Genomic DNA, 19,789 nt, shown 5'->3' with positions numbered 1-19,789 from the left:
CATTAAAAAGTCCATTTTGCATGATATGTCACCTTTAAGTTGGACTCGTCCTTTACTAAAAGTCTTAAAACTCAACCAGAGACTTTCTTTCCTGGTCTTAACTTGGACTGCTTTCTGTCCCTGTCATGGAAGAATCAAACTGGAACCTTCTATGGTCAGAGGGTTGATTTTTTGAAGCACCATGTCGCAGTGGGAACATCTGCTCTTTCTCCCCGAGCATGACGAGGCTCTTTATATAGAAGGATGTACGAGAGGAGGACACACACAGGGAGGACAGACCATGGGAATCAATGTGAGGGTCCAAAATATCCTTAACATGCTTCAAGTGAAACCTCCCACAACCCGTCTGTTGATGCACATTATGCAGACACCCAGAGAACGGAGGATTTTAATGTTTGACCTTTCACATAATGTTGCCTGTAACTCCTCCGTATATGTCAGCTAGCATGAAAAACATGAGCGCAAACAGAGCTAGCCAGAATACATATTTTATTAGGCAGAGAAAATACTGTTCAGAAGAAGAGAAACACCAAAAATAAATTTCTGTCATACATCAAGTCCTCTCACACGGCGTAGGAAGGTCACGAGTACGTCAAAGAGAAACAAACATCGCCAAAACTAAGCGTGAATCACCTCAGTGAGGAGGTGAGAGGGGCGCTGTAGCACAGTCAGAAGCATGTCGCTGCTCAGGTGGTGTTAAAGCAGAGCGTGATGGCCAGACTCTCCACGCTATGAGAACACAGAGACAAGAAGGCAGGTGGCACTAAAGTGGGGACTTCTTTTTCAGTCGAATCAACAAACTGTAGGTGTCAGAGTTAATAACAGCCTAAAAAGATGGTGGAGACACAAAGAAGACCGGTCCTCTCAGTGAAGATGACTTGAAGAGCGGGCCTTGGCACAGAAAGCAACCTCAGCCGAGTGATGAGAATCTCCTGAATGAACGAGGCAGAGAGGGAAGGCAGCTGGGGTCGGCTTGTGGCAGCTTTTTCTGCCTGAGTTTGGTGGACCGGTCTGGGGGAGATACTCCACTTTATCCCACGTGAAACCAGAGCAAGGCAGAAACCCTCTGCCCTGACTCCTTACAGAAACACAAACCCCTTCAGACTCTCAACGTGACACAATCAGACTAGTACACAAACATGCAGACTTATACAAAGGCAGAACTTTACAAAGTCATGCAGATGGAATGTTTTGATATTTCTGTCGCCTGACTCAAATATGTTAGCTTGGCCTGAAGTCTATTTTTATCTGAGGATTAATAAGGAACTACTTGAATTCAGTCTAAGCTGTGGTGACAGACTGTAGTAGAGCTCCTGGAAAGTTTCATCAAACAGGTTCCCTGGTGGGGGAAGAAAGAGCAAAGGGGCTTTACAAAGCTGAGCATAAGTACTTCAGTTACCTCGGTGTTATCTTTAAAAATCCTTGGTGAAACCTGTTCTTGTTGCTCAAAGAGGTAGCCTGATCCTGACCCAGTTGTACAAGACTTTAAAAACTTCAAGGCTTCTACATTTTCTCTTTAACCCACTAGAAAAAGCGTCCTGAGTACTTTTCTGATAACGATTCTTAAATGAAGAGAATTTTTGTATTTTAGCCAGAGAGAGGATCAACACCACACTTAAAACTGACTGGTACTATCAAACTAATCATACAGCCAACAGACTTTACTAAAACAGCTAACCTGGCTCTGTCAAAAAATAACCAAATTGACCTGCTTACACCTCAAAAAACTCAACACCAGACACAGGTTGTGTCGTCTATTTAATCAAATGATATCCAACCAGGGGTACAGGGGAAGTGTCAAGATTGTTAGGTAGCTCATCCTTTAATTTTTTAAATTTATGATATTTTTTTCTAAAAGAGAATATTTCAAAACATTAAATCAAGCAAGCAAGAAATAACTGCAAGTCATAGGTCAACTGTTAGAGCTACATGTAATGAATGAAAATTTGAAAAAACATGATTAAGATTTCTGCATAAAGTGGTTTGCTGAAGCTAATAAACCAATGTAAGACAAGTTAGCTAAACAAAACTAAGCTAACTGTTAAAACCGTAGCTAGATTAGAAAGTTAACAGTCAAAGTCAGCAAAAAGAATTAAGCTAGCCGTAGAAAATGAGCTAAAAGTATTAAGCTAATAGTTGAAAATGGTAGCAAAAAGAATTGAGCTAACTGTTTCAATAATTAGCTAAAAATATTTAGCTCAAAGCTGAAAAACGTTGCAAAAAGAATTGAGCTAGCTTTTAAACCTTTGCTAGAAGTGTTAAGCTAATAGTTGAAAAAGTTAGCAAAACAAATTGGGCTAACTGTTTAAACCTAAGCTAGAATAATTAAGCTAACAAAATGAAAAAATTGAGCTAACTGTTAAAAAATTAGCTAGAAGTTTTAAGCTAATAGTTGGAAAAAGTTACAAAAAAATTGGGTTAACTGTTGAAACTTTAGGTCAAAGTATTAAGCTAAAAGTCTGAAAAGTTAGCAAAAATAATTGAGCCAGTGGTTCAAACTTTGCTAAAGTTTTAAGCTAACACTTGGAAAACGTTACCAAAAATAATTGAGCTAACTGTTTAAACATTAGCTCAAAGTTTTAAGCTAACAGATGAAATAGTTAGCTAAAATTAAGAGCCAACAGCTGACATTGTAAGCTTGAATGGCTGATATCAACCACTAGCTTAAATAATAAAACCATTTGTAATAATGTAAGTAATTAGCAGACTTTGCAAATGTGTTAACTAATGGACCATCAGTTAAAATCATTAGCTCACAGACATGATCCACTTCATAACTGTAGGCTTTAGATAATGAGCCGACAGTAGAATGGTAAACTAACAGATAAGAGTGATTTATTATTTCTTCAGCTCAACTCAATAAAAAGTAGAACAGTTATTGGATGAATATAGAAGTTGCTCCATTTCTTTAAAAAGTTAGCAAGAAGAAAAATATCTGGGCTTACTGAAGAAATAAAGTAGAGCTGAAGTTATGAATAAAACAGCGTCCGCATTCCCAGAGGTGTTATACAAATTCAGAGCAGACCTGAATAATCGCTCAGTTCTCTGAAGAAGAATCTTCTTTTATTTAAAGAGTTCTGGGTATTATGCTAATTTTGATTTCTTTACATTGTCCTTCTGATAGCTCTGTAGTAGCTTCACATCGTTTACAGATCAAACAATTCTCTACTTCTCTCAGGCTGGTGTCTTTCAAACCCTAATTTTAGCCTCTGTTTGAAATGCTTTATTTGAGCTACTGTCTCTTTAAGACACTCTGGAACTAAGCATTCCGGAAGCCTCCTCTACTGCTGCCATGCAACAAAGTCGTGTTTCTCTATTTGAAATGACAAACTAAAGAATAAGGCCGTGTGTTCGGACCCCAAATCTGACCTGGAAAGTTTCAACAGCAATTAAGGAAAGAGCAGTTGGGTGGGTTTTTAATGCCCTTTTAAGGAGATTCACCAACTAGTGATGTCACAAATTGAACAAATTGTGTCTCATGCAAATCTCACTTTCAGTTTTTTAACTAGCGTCTCAGAGCAGCCTGCAGTCTCATCTGGTGATTACTCCAACACACGTTTACCTCACAATTTGACACTTTGCCCACGTTTAGTGGAGACATCCAACATTTTAACTGAATATTTATCTGTCAAATAAGAAAACTACCTCTTTAATAAGCTAAAATGAACACAATGAAATCATGAGTGGTGGTTTCATAGATCTGTGTAAAGAAAGTTAAGGCAGATTTACTTGTGAGCTCTAGGAGTGGTCATAGATGGATTTAGCTACCTGTGGACAGAACCAGGCTACCTGTTTCCCCTGCTTCAGCCTCTTTGCAGGGCTAAGTGACCGTGGCTTCATGTTCATTATAACACATTAGCAGGACGTCTCTTAAAATTTCATCAAAGTATAAAACTATTTCTTTTAAAACCATCTAAACTGATAAGATTTAGAATAACACGTTTCATTTACTTGATAATTTAAAGTAATTTTACAGCCAATTTACAAAATGTTCACAAAAATCTAACTGATTGTTTTTTCCCTTTTCGAGACCATCAACGAAACAATCAACTGAGAAACTGGATTGGATATACAGTATAATCATAAAGAATGACGAAACTCACAGAGACCTGATCGGCTCATAACGGGCTTCATCCGCTCTGATAACAAGACTAATTCAATAAAAGAGATAATCATAGTGAATGTCTCGATTCCACAAACACGATGATGTAAACTCAACGACAACAGCGGCGATTGCTCCTCCGTGTTCTGGCAGTGTGAGACACTGTGGTCAGACAGTCCAGACACTAACAGCATCCCGCCTCGTTGCTGCAACCGGTTGAGATTAGAGAAAATTGGTCGCCTCCGTGGTGTCGGGCTCACAGGTTCTTGTTAGTGTCATGTTGGCACTGGCTGTCTGGTGGAGGGTTCAGGAAGGGCAGCTCCTCGCCACAGCCCTGCAGCTTCAGGACCCGACTGCTCAGATCCAGGCAGCACTGAGAGAGGAGCACAGAGAGAAATGTAATGAATACGACATCAGTGTTTCAAAGAAGACAAAGCTGAGGAGGCTAGAGGAAGTGGAGATAAGGAAACATTCAAACAAGGAACAAAGATATTCATTGCACAGATTTTTGATGTTGTTATATGAGTGAAATGCAAGCTTAAATGCATCCCTTAAAGTCCAAAGATTTTAATGTGCATTTTTATAGATGTGACACACTCAGGAAGTAGATAAATGGAAGCTAAATCAATGAGATCACAGCATTTAAATTATAATTGACCAAAATGACCAAATATTAGCATCTGTTAGCTTAATCAATGTGATGATGTTGCATCGTCTTGCGTTTTTTTTTGTCTTTAAAAGCTTTTAATTGCCAGACAAAATAAGTAGTTTGAGAAGTATAACATAAGATTAAAGTCTTATCCTTGTATCTGCATGTTTTTTATTAAGTCATGGTTAAAACATTGATCATTTCCTGGAAGTGCATATTTTATATCCTCTACAACACCTGTGAATTTGTCAGGTTAATGAAGTTAGGTATATCTGCTGGTGAATGTGCGTAACTTCAAAATGTCCTGGATCATTATAGGAGCCTTGAGGGTGTGTGTGTCACCTTAAACACTTACTCATATTTACGTCATAGCCTATCACATCCTGACGTAGGCACAAAGCATCAAATCAGTAAACATCCCACCAAACACAAGCTATCAAGGCTAGTTTGGAAGTTGCAGCTAGGTTGTGCTTATTTAAGCGAACAAAATAGATGTATGAACATTTTCAAAGAAGAAGAAGAAGAAGAAACGTACTTTATTAATATTCAATTTTTTCCACTGGTGTTATATATTTGGTTATGCTACACGCACAGTTTGGTGTATACACATACAATTTTATGCACACACATGCAGTGAACATGCTTAGGGAGAGATGTCAGAGTGAGGATGCTGCCATCAACCAGCGCCCAGAGCAGTTGGGGGTTCGGTTCTCAAGGGCACCTTGGCATTGCCCAGGCAAGTGAACCCGCAGCTCTCCAGCCACCAGTCTACTTGCCAAACTTTGTCCATGCTGGGACTCGAACCAACGACCCTCCGGTTGCTAAGCCAAGCCCCTATGGACTGAGCTACTGCCGCCCCCACATCATTGATGCTTACGATGCTAAGACAATATGTTGCATATTGCTGCATATGGGATGTAGTATAGTGAGCGGGTTATTATGTGAAATAGCAGCAGGTATTACTCGCCTTTAACTGAAGTTATGAACGAGTTGACACTACGTTTTGTTTGAAATTAATTTTGTTGATTTAGAAATTATTATTTTATGTAGCTTATAAAATATAGCCCCTCAGATTCAACGGTTGATAGCACTTCCATGGCCACTGTATTCTCATCAGCCTTCTTGCGGGTAGAATTAACAGTAAACTTAACATTTTCATTCACAGTAAAGTCTAAACATAAGCACTTTTCTGTTTGCATTTTCCCCTAACTTAATCAGTCCTGTAAGTCTGCCAAAGCTCACACCGTGGGGCATTTTGTTTCCTTGAAATCAGCTTTCTTCAATTTTTGTTAGATGTCTCTTTCACTCAGCTCCTTCATGTGTTTGGACATCCCTTCACTAGTTTTTGTACGTTTCCTCCTCTCTTCTTCTTTTCTCTGCTGCGGATAAGTCAGCCATAAACCACCAATCTAAAGTTTGGTGCTCTCCAATTACTCACTAATGTTTTTGCCACATGGTCAACAGGAAGAGGTGAAATGATAGACTTTATAAATGTGCCAAACTTCTGTCCTTGGATTGATTTAATGTGACGTGTGATCTGACTGTCCCTCTGGCGTCACTCTTGCTATTTTAAGGTGTTCGACCAATCAGAATCAGGTATTTCACCCAGACAGTGATGAGTAAGAAAACTGAGTAATAATTAAAAATAATCATCTTTTCACAGTTAATTTAATGAGTCATGTTGTTTATGAAAGCATTAGAAGAGGAGAGGACTAATGCACACCGTTATGTTTACATCCTCATGTCCTGATTTAATTATAAGAAGGATTAAACCAGATCCTGCAGACACTCATAGAAGAGAGCTCAGATCATCAGATAGTCTTTTTGTGGGGTTGACATTGTATTTTTCAGACTGTGTGAATATTAAATTCCTCCTCACAGGATGTCCTCAGTTTGCTCTGTGTGGTTTTTTATCAGCACAGTGAGCACCGAACAAAAAGCTGTGCCCCTAAAATAAATCTACCCAGCCTCTCCCTGAGATAACACCACACTCACTGAATCACATTTGGAGCGTTTGTGCTTGTGTCGCCATCCCTCTCCTAAAATGTTTACTCTCCTACAAGAGTCTGTGTTTCTTTCTCTTCTCCTCTGCTTATTCAGTGTGACACTTTCAGGCAAGACACACACACACACGATAAGACACGGCAAACATTAGCAAAGCAAATGAGGACCTTACTTTGAGTTCCAGCAGAGTCTGAAGACCGAGGCACAGCTCGAACATCTCATCCTCTGAAAGAACAAGAAGGAGGAGGAATAAAGATAAGGAGAGAGGAAGAGACACTTTTATTAATGCAGAATGAAACAACTTTATCTTAACATGCATGCATTCGCCTCAATCATCAGCACGGCCACATTATTCCTCACTTTATTAATGAGCGATAAGTATGTGTGCCGGTCATTACTGCTGCAGCAGAGAGAGGTTTCTGGCGCTGTGTGAGGATTTAATGTCTGTGAAAGAGTCGAGAGCTGGGTGAAGAGATTAAACCATCATTATTAACTTGTGCAGAGGAACAGAGGAGTTGGTCCTGCAGCTTTAATGTTTGTGTTTTTGTTCTTTTTATCTTCTCTTAGGACCAAATGTACTCATAACAAGAGACGGGGCACTACAAATGTTCAAAGTAGAAACATGATAATATAATTGGTGTCCTCGAGATGTGACTTTCTGTCATCTGAATACTGGGACTATGAAGCTAAGTTAGCTAAGTTTAGCATGCAGCATAGAAAAGAGGAAGTAACGACTGCCTGGCTCTACCAGGAAGTCACAAAACAACGTGACGCTCGCTAATTAACACCTGATATCTTGAATTTTTAATCCGTATGAAGGCTGAAGTGTAAAAGTATGTATAATGTGTTCATTAGCTTTCCAAGTGAGCTGATTCTGTCACCCACCACTAAGCTAATGTCTCCTCTCTGTAGCTCCATATTAACCATCAGAATCAGTGCGATTACATGACGTTACAAAAATCGATTTATTGCAGCAGTCTGACTCAAACTTGACTTTTTGGGGGCGGGCATATTGCCAGTTAATTGATAGGACAGCTGAAGAGAGACTGGCGACTGCTACGACAAGGACTGCAGCCTTTGTGCATTTGGGTGCATGCCAACTGCGCCCCAAAACTGGACCCTTTAAAACGCATGTAAGCTAAATAGTCCGAATTCAATCGCACCAAGTCGAATCTCTCCCAATAGAGCTATAACCGTAGATTGACTTCACTGTGCCAATCCTGTCAGCTAACTATTTCCAAAAAGGTGGCTCCTTTGGGGGATCCCGAGGCGTTCCCAGGACAGATGTTATTAATATTTAAATGATGTATCCCAGATAAGGAGGCATATGTTGAGTCGGAGTTTTAGCACATCCACCTGGTTGTAAACAATCATTCATCGTCTCTCAGCTCAGCGTTGTTTGGCATATTCTGATTAAGATATGGAGTTAGGCTGTGTCTGGTTTACTCTGCAAGAGCGATGCGTAACAAACAAGTGGCAAACTCCAAACTTAAAATATGTAGCCTATGTGGAAGTGCTAAAAACTGCAGTTCATCATCAGTAAAGAGCGCTGCAGGAGCCTCATTGGTCAACAGATCTGTCAATCATGACATCACGTCGTCTCTTTTTAGAATCAAACAACAAATTCAAACTACACTTCACGCATCCGTGCATTAAATACAAAAGCACGTATGTAACTAGTTTGTCCCTTCTGAGCTGCTGTAGGAACATGGCAGTGCAAGATGGCAGCCTTTTAAGTTTACAAAAACAAACTGATATTTATATTCAGGTAATTAAACACTAATTTAAACACATTTATGAATAATATATTCCATCTCTACAAAGTTTGTTCTGCTAACTGCGGCTAAAGTCACACGCTGCCACTTTAATCAAACAGTCAATCAGATTAAACCAAGCGGCTAACTCTGGCTGCAAGAATTGAAGCCAATGCGGAAGTGTTCAAAACTGCAGTTCCTCGAGTGTCCACTAGAGGCTGGCTCTGGAAGTACCAGAAACCACATACACACCAATTCAAAGAAGCCGTTCTTTACAGCAGAAATAAACATGTTTACAGCCTGGTACAAAAAACGAGTGTAGACTGGATAGCTCATTTCTCAATCGGCACACACTGTACAAGAGGATGAATTTTTCCATAACGCGGCAATTTCAAAGATATTGAGATTACAAGTCTTCCAATGAGAGGCACAGCTGACTTGATTGACAGGGGGGAACACTGTAGCTGCTAGGAGGCTCAAAGCCCGCCTCTTTACGTCACAATCACTCGACAGCAGCAATATGGCTGCCGCCGCCGACTGGCCTCAAAACAACGCTGACGTCACGGATACTACGTCCATATTACATAACATGTGCGGACAATCAGTGGTGCATTGTTTTGGTTATCAACTGGTTAATCTGGGACATAGTGGTGAACTATGCAGGACTTAATGAACTTTACTTTTTATGTAGTGCGAACTAGCATTGTCATTTAAGTATGCTAGCATGCTAACATCAGTCTTTATCTTTGAATCCTAGTGGCTAAAAAGTTAAACCCACTCCTGGAGTTTTATGTCAGCTCCCTGCGTCCTCTCTGCTGCTGGGGTGTAAGATTTGACGGTCTTACCTTTGACGTAAGCTGAACACTGGACTCTCTGTCGGCCCAGCTGCAGCTGCAGACCTGTCACTGAGCCGCTCACACCGCACGGCGAGCTGTCCTCACCGGGCACCAAGCTAAGAATACACACAGACACAAAATAACACTTCAGTGCTCATAAAAACTTTATACCATATCACTGCAGTATCTCTGGGAAACATTTCCTGATGAAGCATCACTCTGAGATATTTCATCAACTTTCTTTATTAGATGTCGAATCAATCAAACGTGATGCACAGCTGGAGTTTTATGAAGCAGCTTCTGTCAGGGTTAACTGTTACCTTTCAGAGGTCGTTTGAATTCAAATGGAGGCGAAACACCACGTCTGATCAGCTCGTGCTCACACTCTGATCTTAAGACTGAGCTTTTAATATCTGTTCTTAAAGATAGAGGCTAATGAAGGAGCTTGAAAAATGTGCTGTAAGGGTTTCAGCTGTGAAATCTCACTTTACAGATCATATTTTAAGCCAATTCTTCTGATGTTAATCCTTTCTCCTCTCCTGTTATTTTTAGCCTCCTTTCTTCTTCTCTGACTCTTATTTTTATCAGCGTTCTCTTTGATGATTAATCTGATTGTCAAATGACATGAAAGTGTTGTCGGTGTGTTTGCAGTGCACGGCTCGGCGTTCCTTACCCCAGCCTCTGGCAGCAGGAGGTGGAGATGTGGTTGTGTTGGCTGCCGGTGTTGATGGATGCCTTGACTTCAGTCTCACAGCACTGTGGGGAGGACAGAGGGAATATTTTCATGTCACAGTGTGATTTTTCCACTTCGCTCCGACACCCCCACAAAGGAGGAAACAGCGAGTCATAACAGTATATTAACACAGCTCTGGGGAGTCTTTGCAAAGCGCCGATCTCTCCTCTCTGTTGAATAAATCTATGCAGCTCACACAAGTCCAAGCTGACAGCTAATCAACTTTACAGCGACAAAAAATCAGTCATTTGTAGAGAGCCTTTGTTGTTCGGAGTCAGGTGTTGTTTTTCCTGTTTGATCCGTATTGATGCTTTGTTTCCGTCTTAAATCACTACGCCTCCCTTTCATGCTGCAGGCAGCTGACTCAAAGCCTGATGGTTAATAATCAAGCTGAAAATAACCCGACAGGAACTTTCTGTATATCATTACAGATTACACGAGTTGTTTTTTCGATTCTTCACTGATTTGTTCCGCTCGTTCTGCTGACCCCGTGATGAAAAAGATGCTGATTCTTCAGTTCGGTCAGCGCACTTTGATTTCCCTGACTTAATATTTCCTCCAGAGCATGAAATATTAACCAAGTGAGTCATACATGTACTAATTACTCATTACTACATAGAGAAAACCGAGCAACTGTATCTATGAGACATTACGATTACTTTCAGTTTTTAACGCCTTGATGATCAATATTGTAACACGATGTCTCATACTCATTCATCACTCAGCTCCATTCATTTCTACAAAGCCTTTAATGATGGTTAGATCATTATTTTGACTTCCTGGACACTGAATATACAGTTACACTCACTCATGATGCTCTCAGAGAGGCTGTTTTAGAAAAGGCAGGTGTCATCAGCGTAACGCCTAAACCTGAGGGAGGCTAACTGCAAAGGAGTGCAACAGGAAGTTAAAGTTAGCAACTTGTTGTGAACGTAGTGAAGTAATCAGTAGCTAAGGGCCCTCATATGATGGTAAAGAGCATATCCAGCTATAAAAGAGTAAATATTAAAAAAAGTTGAATCCATAGTAGAAATGAACATGACTCCAAATAATGGACATACTGGAACTTTTACTGTATCCTGTGTGCTAACAGCTGCGGTATATTAGCTTGTTTTGCTGCTTTTAATTGTTAAATATATATATATTTGTATGTATTGCAGGTTGGAACTCATAGTTTGACCTTTTTCAGAGACAGAAGTTATATTTTTCTTACCCTAACTGAGATTAAAGATAGCGAAAGTTAAGTAACTGTTGGTTTAGTTAAGCGTCAGTGCAATAAAGAATCGAACAACCTGAGCGATCTCCATCAGGAGAAACCAGCAGCAAGTCACATCAAGTTTATTTATATAGCTCATTTCAAAACAACAGATGTTGACCATAGACTGTTTATAAAAAGGACGTCATCTCGCTCGGCTCAAAGTGAGGCTGCCACAAAAACTGCTCCCCCTAGTGGCTGGCTGCTGTTTTTTTAGGTGAGTTCTAGGCACATAAAGGAGCAACAGGTTGGTTGACTATAGTACAGACATAGAGAGGTTCTGCTAAGTAAGGTGGCGCCAATCCATTGGGGGTCTTGTAAGAACAACATATTGGAGGAAAAAAAGTGAAAAATGATGACACCTTAAAAACATGTGCAAAGTCCAAAGCAAACAAACATCATAAGCAGAGAGACAAACTGCATTAAGAAACAGGCTCCAAATACACAAATGAGGGAAAGCAAACCCACATGCAAGATTAGAAAACCTCTGCATGAAGCTGAAAATGGTACAAATCAAGAGTATTAAACCAAAGTGCCCCAAGCGTGTATGGGAGCTAAGTGACACCCTGCTCGGACAACATATAACCAGCGAACCTGGGTCATCCCAAGGTCAACAAATAAATCTGCCAACATATCTAAAGATAATCAGTTGGGTCGTTAAATCCTTCAAAATCTGAAGTGAAAGACAAAAACCTTCTCGTGCTTCTCGTCTTCTGTAAGCTAACTTACAGACAGAAACAAGCATGTCATCACCTCACCTGACTTAGCAAATATTGTTATTAAAAAAAGTCACTGTCTCTAAAATGCTATTCCCCTGGTTCACGCTGAGTCTTACTGTAGCAGCGCTAACAGGCAGCTTGTCCCAATTCCATCTGACGTTTCTCCTCGTCTGCATCACACGGTCGTGCTCTGTTGCCCGCGGGGCAGTGCATGTCACAAAGACATGATTCATGGGAGGCTGAGGGATGTGTAGAGTGCAGCAGAGTGTAAGGCTTTGTGGGAAATGTTGTCTGTAAAGGGCTTTTTGCTGTTCAACAGTCTCTTTCTTGATGTCATGCAACCTGTACACACGGGGGACGTTCCTGTTGGAGGGGAAATAAAATAAAGGAAGTGTGTGGAACATATGGAGGCTCTGTGTGTGTGTGAGATAAGCACCATGCTGGCACCACCCGTCTGAGTTTTAATCAGCTCATGTATAAGTTATGTGTTCTCACTGTTGAATTACATCTCCTCATTATGCTTATATGGATCCCTGGCTTATATATTTATGTAACAAGGTTAAAGTCCTGCAATCAGAGAAGAACTCAAACACTGACTCAAGTTTTATTTTAATCCAGTCTTTTAAAACGTTCAGAACTAGATTGGAGTAATATAATAAGAAATAAGTCCTGATGAAAGGAGAAGTCACATCTGATATCCTCTCTTTGATATCGAGCGTTGACAGAGAGCATATTTCAAACGTTGGTTTGAAGTGGATGAAGTGGAGCAAGTTCTGTCTTTTCATCCAGTGCAATCATCAGGATTCAACCAAGCAGCAACCTCCAGTCTTAAAATATGAAGCCAATGCGGAAGTGTTAAAAACTGAAGTTCCTCAAGTGTCCACTAGAGGCTGGCTCCAAAAGCACCAGAAGCCACATACACACCCATTCATAGAAGACGATCTTTACAGCAATAATAAACATGTTTACAGCCTGGTACAAGAAACGGTTTAGGTCTGAGTAGCTCCTTTCTCTATCGGCACACACATATTAAGGTTACTAGTTTTGCCTAATTAAGGGCACAGCTGAAAGGGTGTTAGCGGAGAGGCTAAAGGCCCGCCTCAACTCCACCTCTTTGTCTCACACCAGATCGACCAAAGTTTGGTTGAGTCAGCTTTTCCGCTGACAATAGGCCTCAAAACTCTGCTTCAGAAACAAATAGGTGGCATCACTGAGACTACGTCCATGTTTTATACAGTCTATGGTTTTAACACATCTACCTTACCTGTACTTAGTGTTTAACTCTCAATTGCAATTATAGTCCACATGGAAGTGAAAGCGCTATTTCTGTTTCAGTTGCCATAAAATTTGTTGTACAAGATGCACTTTTAATATCTACGTAATCTAAAAAGTGAGCTGTGTCCTTTACGCCACAGCAACCAATGTACCAGAATGAAACGCATAGGGATGCACTTTATTGTGTCACCCTGAAGTCAGCGCTCAAAGGCAACGTCCTCATGTTTACAGAGACTTTTAAAAACTTGTTTTTTCGCTCGATGTTCAAAAACAATTCTGGGATATTTCTCTGTCCATATGACAACGCCTGCATGAGCATGCCAGGCCAGTAGGCGGCGATAATGAGTAATCAGTCTGTCACGTCAACCACCATAGAAGAACACTGTGAACATGCATGTTGAGTGTCTTCTTTAGGGGAACAGAAAAAGTAAACTTTTGGTCTTTAACGTGTTTACAGAGCAGTGAATTTAAAAAACATTAAGTGTGATTCATTTGTTCGCCCAACACCTCGGTGTAATGGTGAAGTAAAGCTAGGTTTCTAAGCATGCATTAGCATCGAGTGGACGTAAACAAACTGAGAGCCCTCCATCTTGGCTCATACGCATAACATATAATCAATAAACGTCAGCGTTTTCCAAACACTCAGTATCCTCTGTCCAGCCGAACACAACAGAGTCTTCACTAATCTCCACCTTGCATCATCTGCCGTTTTACTCCCCCTCCAGCGCCCACCCTGGTTCCTGTGTCTGTATTTTCCTATCATCCACTTCATAAATCGATGCCTCCTCCTCCTGACCTGAGGATATTTCCCCTTTGGAAATAAACATGTTGAGTTTCCATGAGCCCTGTTTTGATCTCTCACACTCCGTACAGACCGAGCTGAGCTCTCTTTGTCCTCTCGGGCACACCGGCTTATCAGCAAGCCGACAAACCTGCTCTTTTGTCTCAGTCCCAGCGCTGCACAAATCCACTCTCCCTCTCCCTCTCTTTCCCTGAAGTTTAAAAATAGACGAATGAGTAACCGAGGAACACTTTGAGTTTAATAAGTCGAAGATAAGACTGACCAAAGCAGAATGAGTAACGGGGGGAACGCTGACTTTACCATAAAAGTCCTGAGTGGACTTCTAAACATGCTAACAAACCCAGACACCACGGGGGACTGTCTGATCACTGTATTGATTTCTCAGAGAGGATAAAAATTGATCTGTTATGGCTGCAGTTCTCCCCAATTAGAATCTGAACTGCCAAAATATTCTCACTTCAGCTCTTATTTATTCATTTTTATTGAAGATACACTGTAATGGCCTCAAGTTTGTTTGAGCTTTCTGGCCCGCAACTCTCTCTCTCTTAAAGCTTTAAAATGAGGGTGAATATGATCCAGCAAAGACCTCTGCTTCTTTCGGTGACAAGTCTGGTAGCTTAAAAGACCTTGGAGATTCTTTAAGTCTTGTAGATTGTGGGCAAAGACCCTCCAGCTTCTAAAAGACCCTCAGGCTATCTGTCAGTTTTGGTCGAGTATCTCCACAACATCCTTTCAGAAACCTTCTTTCTCCTTTTCCAGCCAAGAACCTGTGGTCAGCATCGTCATGCCTCTTCTCCATCAGAATGAGGTTTTGCAGATCATCATCAGAGCACCTCTTTGTGACCTTAAGGGCTCATTGCATATCTCATATTCCTCAAAGGTATCAGTTTCTACCTCAGTGCTGAATTCTCTCTCCTTTATCAAGGATACAGTTCATCCAGACTTTTTGGTGGAGTCTCTTCACATTTGTTTGAGCATCTTGGTTTTACCCAAAGGCTCATGCATGGATTTACAGGCTGCCATTTATTCCAATTTGAGGTAAGGAAAACAGAAAAAATGTGTCCACTACTCGATGATAATTTGTTGGAATAATCGTGGAACTTAAGGCACAGGATTAGCTCGGATGGTCGAGTGGACGCTCCATGTTTGGAGGCAAAATCCCCATCGCAATGAATGCTAGCTCAACTATGATCTGCTACCCTTTGGTTCACGACTATCCCACTCTCTTTTCCCAACATTTCCCGTCTCTCTCCTGCTTAAGAAGAGGTCAAAACCAAAAGGTTCCTTACGATGACCTGTCTCGAGCAAGGTAACTGTTCTCCCAGGCCAATCACGGGTCTGCTGTATTTAGGATCAGGTACTATGCTCACTTTAAACCATTAGAAAACCATGAAAGAATGGTTCCACGCAACTTTTATCAAGTTGAACGTAGATGTATCATGCTTAGAACGAAGAACTGATACTCTAGCTTTGCGTTAAACAACAAAAGCATCGGTACCAAAGCGAAGACCGCCCCAAGTGGGCTGTCATCTTCAAGTGGCTTTGGGGTGCAATCAAGGCAAACTGAACCCTGAGAGAGAGGATCACTTGTTTAAGCTACAGCTCACATTGCATCACCAATTTATTCCTGTCCTCAAACCCACACGGTTCGTCTGTTTTAAGTCCTTGTGCACTTGTTCCCTCTCTAACCCGCTTTTAATTAAAGCTGGACCCATGTGGACCTGCGATCCAGGGTGAACCTTTAGTCTCTGTGACTCAGATCTGTGTTGTCCTTACTCAGCCAGCAGCTGCTGAGTTCTGCAAAGCTTTAATGTGTTTGAAGAGAAAGAAAATGAAGAGTGGGTTTTAAGTGATGAGTCACTGGAGGAGAATAGAGCCGTCTTTGTGTCTCTTTTTGTTTGCAGTTTTTATGCAGCACTACAGATTGTTAAAGTATTGAATATGAGCCAGGATCACAGGATAGACACAGTGCACGGTGTGGTACCTTGCATTGAACCACCAGAGCGGTGAGGAGGGTCGAGCTCTCCGTGCCCTCCGTCTTCGGCCTGGCTCCGGCCTCACTGCTGTCGTCCTCCTCGTCCGACCTTAAGCTCCTCTCGCTCTCTTCCAAAGACTCCCTCTCCTCCGTGGAGTCGTCCGCTGTGCTCTCGCTCCTCTCCTCGGCATCGGCGGGCCCGTCCTTGTTGTCGGCCAGCGGGGAGCGGACTCTGTTGCCGGCGTCTTTGGCCTCCCCTCGCAGACGTGTGATGTTTCCCTCCAGAAGGCGGCGCTGGACGATGCTGTGAGGTTGCTGGAGATAAAGAAAAGAGGAAAGGGAGTCTGTCAGAAGAAAGGCTGATACTTATGTTTAAAGTCCTTTTTCAGGCGAGGCTGCAGGAAACTGATGGATCCAGCCTCTCTAGTGTCAGACTGTGGTACTCTTTTTGACACTACATCATAGGAACTGAATATCTTTGGTTACTGGTCTGTTGATCGGGCAAAGAAAGACATTTAAAGACATCTTAAGAATCAGCAACACTGGGGTGGACATTTTGGAGGATAATCACAGACTGAAGTGACACAGTATATTAAAAGTTTATTCATGAGCGTGATGATTTCCACTCTCGATCATACAGATTAAAGCATGTGGAGATGTAGGGTAGATCATGCAAATGACATAGCGGACTAGACGTGGAAATACAGGACAGGTTGAGCCTCTAAAAGTAGTATGGGAGGTCGAACCTTCAGTTTTAGGCGCCTCTCCTTTGGAATCATCTACCAGTCAGGGTCCGGGAGGCAGACACCCTCTCTACTTTTGAGAGTAGGCTTCAAACTTTCCTTTTTGATAAAGCTTATAGTTAGAGCTGGATCAGGCTTGGACCAGCTCTTAGTTATGCTGCTGTAGGCTTAGACTGACACTGGGATCCCCTCTCTTCCCTCCCCCATCACTTTAGCTCTTCCTGTCCCGTTAAAGTTACTAACCATAGACCTTTCTGGAGTCCCTGAGCTCCCTTGTCCCGTAGGTTTCTGTGCCAGACTCCAGCTGCTACAACTACTACTATCTGTCTCACCACTATCATCTCTCTCTCTCTCTCTTCATCTCCCTCTATCCCTCTCTCCAACACGGTCTCAGCAGATGTGTGTCTAACATGAGTCTGGTCCTGCTGGAGGTTTCTGCCTGTTAAAGGAAGTTTGTCCTTGCCACTGTAACTTGCTAAATGCTGCATCTGATCCTGTCTTGATGTTGGGTCTTTGTTAATGATAGAACATAGAGTACGGTCTAGACCTGCTCTGTTTGGAAAGAGTCTTCAGATAACAATTGTTGTGGTTTGGCGCTAGATAAATAAAGATTGATTGATTGATTGGTTAAAAGGCAGTGACGATAACTATTGCCTCTGTACATGGGGCGCACTTAAACCGCTAGACCAACAGCGCCCCCGGTTGTCTGTTTTTAACGCAGAAGTAAAATACAACTTGCATTATACTTCATATAATTAACTGTATTAAATCATTTCCCTACACACTGAGTCTCACAATCTCCAACCAGTAAGTCACAGTTTCAGTAAAAACTTCCTTTTGGAACACAGAAATCTCGAGCAGAACTGGACTCATTGATGGACAGCCGTCTGTCCCATCTGCCGCATAATCAGTTGTGGTTTAATAACTCTCTCCAAGTTTGAGTCTCTACAGTGAGAGGGATCAGAGACACAACAATCACAAACAGGATTAGACGGAGGCGAAAACTGTGAAATGGCCTCCGCTCCTCAGTGAGTGAAGTCAGCGTAGTAATATCAGAGGGTAGATGACGCCTGCCGGTCTACCCCTCTCTGCATGGTGAAAAGATAAATATTTATAGTAGTATTATCTCATAGAGTACGTCAGAGACGGCCTGTGACGCATGATACGTTTAATCTGAAGGAAAAACATGTGGGTCAACGTGTTAAAGAAACATCTCGGCATCACTCCAGTGAGTCCGGATCATCTGAACATTCAGAGAGAAGGATCGTTTGCTCCCACTGCTCTGAGATCAACTTTACTCAAGCTTTAAAAACAATCAACTCAAGGTGGTTCAAACATCAAAGGAGGTGTTGGATTTATTGCAGCATTAATTCAGCACATGAGTTGACATATTTAATCCTAATTAAAGCCTCATTACCTAATCTGAGTGTTGCCAGTTTAAATGAAGCTCTTATTTATAACTGCTGACATCATCCACGACTGAGACAGAACTCATCTGTGTGCATGAATTACTAAAAGCAGATTGTGGGATCCATTACTCATTTAAAGCCCTCACAGTGATGAACGCTACACACAGTTTTCATTCCTTAGTCCTGCATAGAGACGGATAATTCAGTCCTTTTTAATTAACTGGAGCGCTGGCCTTGAATGTAAGAGTAGACGGACTGGGAGGCAATAATAAACTTAACTTTATAAAACAGGCAGCTACATTCAGGAGAGAGGATCAGAACACCATCATATGAAACACAAGCAAGATGCACAGACGGATAGATTTGGAGTTTAGAAGATGCCGCTCGATCACATCTGGACTCCTGGACTAAGGGCTCAGTAATCTTGTTATGTATGGAGGTGTTCGGTCATGCATGGTCTTGTAAGTAACTGATAAAACTGTGAAATTGATTCTGTGCACACACGTTCCCGATGTACACTCACACTCATGGCTTCAGGTTATTGTTATCTTTCATTAGTAACAGTGTAACTGATGTTCCAGCCCAGCATATATCCATGTAGTACATGTAGGCACTAATGAACATGAAGTGGAGGGGATAAGAGGCCTGGCCTGTGGGAACTTGGCTCTGGAACTGGAGGATGGCTTGATCAAGTTCCAACTATATATGGACGTTGTACTGGTGGTCGTAAAAGTGCCAGTTAACTTCCTGGTGCCCTTAATCAAGACACTGATCCCACAATGACTCAGGGTGCCCATCTAGTCTGACATTAAAACAAGCGGCAACCTCCGGTCTAAAAATATGAGTCCAATGTGGAAGTGTTAAAAACTGCAGTTCATCGAGGATCCGCTTGAGGCTGGCTCCAGAAGTACAGGAAACCACATACACACCAATTCAAAAAAGCCGATCTTTACAGCAGAAATAAACATGTTAACAGCCTGGTACAAACGACGAGTGCAGTCTGGATAGTTCATTTCTCGATCGGCACACAATGTAGGGGGGGTGAATTTTTTTCTAACGCGGCAATTTTGAAGATATTGAGATTACTAGTCTTCCAATGAGATACACAGCTGCCTGCTGGAACACAGTAGCTGTTGGCTAGGAGGCTCAAAGCCCGCCTCTTTACGTCACACTGGCTCCACAGAAGCAATATGGCTGCCGCCGACGATTGGCCTCAAAACAGCTCTTCAGAAACAGATGGGTGATGTCACGGATACTAGGTCCATATTTTATACAGTCTATGGTTGTAATACAGTATTCCCACCAGATGGTGGCTATAGAGCGTCTTGAAGATGTTTGCTAACCGTATTAAGTAACAGAAGAAGAAGAATGCTAACTGCCTTAAATACCAAATAAAAGGGGCTCGATTCTGAATAACTGTGAGATCGAGATCTAGAGATCGTCTTTTTTGAATGGGTTTGTATGTGGTTTCCGGTGCTTCTACATCCAGCCTCTAGTGGACACTTGAGGAACTGCAGTTGTTGACACTCCTGC

The 19,789-nt window shown here is 41.7% G+C and overlaps 1 protein-coding gene across 1 annotated transcript in view; it reads right to left on the bottom strand.

The window, feature by feature from the left end:
- Window positions 1-472: 472 nt before the first annotated feature.
- The window catches only part of nrip2 (nuclear receptor interacting protein 2), a 41,287-nt gene continuing 21,970 nt past the window's right edge, over window positions 473-19,789 (bottom strand). Inside the window, exons 2-6 of the mRNA XM_034673437.1 lie at window positions 16,114-16,419; window positions 10,019-10,101; window positions 9,355-9,461; window positions 6,928-6,980; window positions 473-4,475 (exon numbers count right to left, since the gene is read on the bottom strand). Of these exons, the coding sequence (XP_034529328.1) occupies window positions 4,359-4,475; window positions 6,928-6,980; window positions 9,355-9,461; window positions 10,019-10,101; window positions 16,114-16,419 (666 nt within the window). The 3' untranslated portion in view covers window positions 473-4,358. The remainder of the gene's footprint in view (window positions 4,476-6,927; window positions 6,981-9,354; window positions 9,462-10,018; window positions 10,102-16,113; window positions 16,420-19,789) is intronic.

This window comes from Notolabrus celidotus, chromosome 21 (assembly GCF_009762535.1).
Source record: "Notolabrus celidotus isolate fNotCel1 chromosome 21, fNotCel1.pri, whole genome shotgun sequence".
NCBI lineage: Eukaryota > Metazoa > Chordata > Actinopteri > Labriformes > Labridae > Notolabrus > Notolabrus celidotus.
The sequence above is the reverse complement of the archived record's forward strand: the minus strand, read 5'-3'. Positions and strand labels throughout refer to the sequence as shown.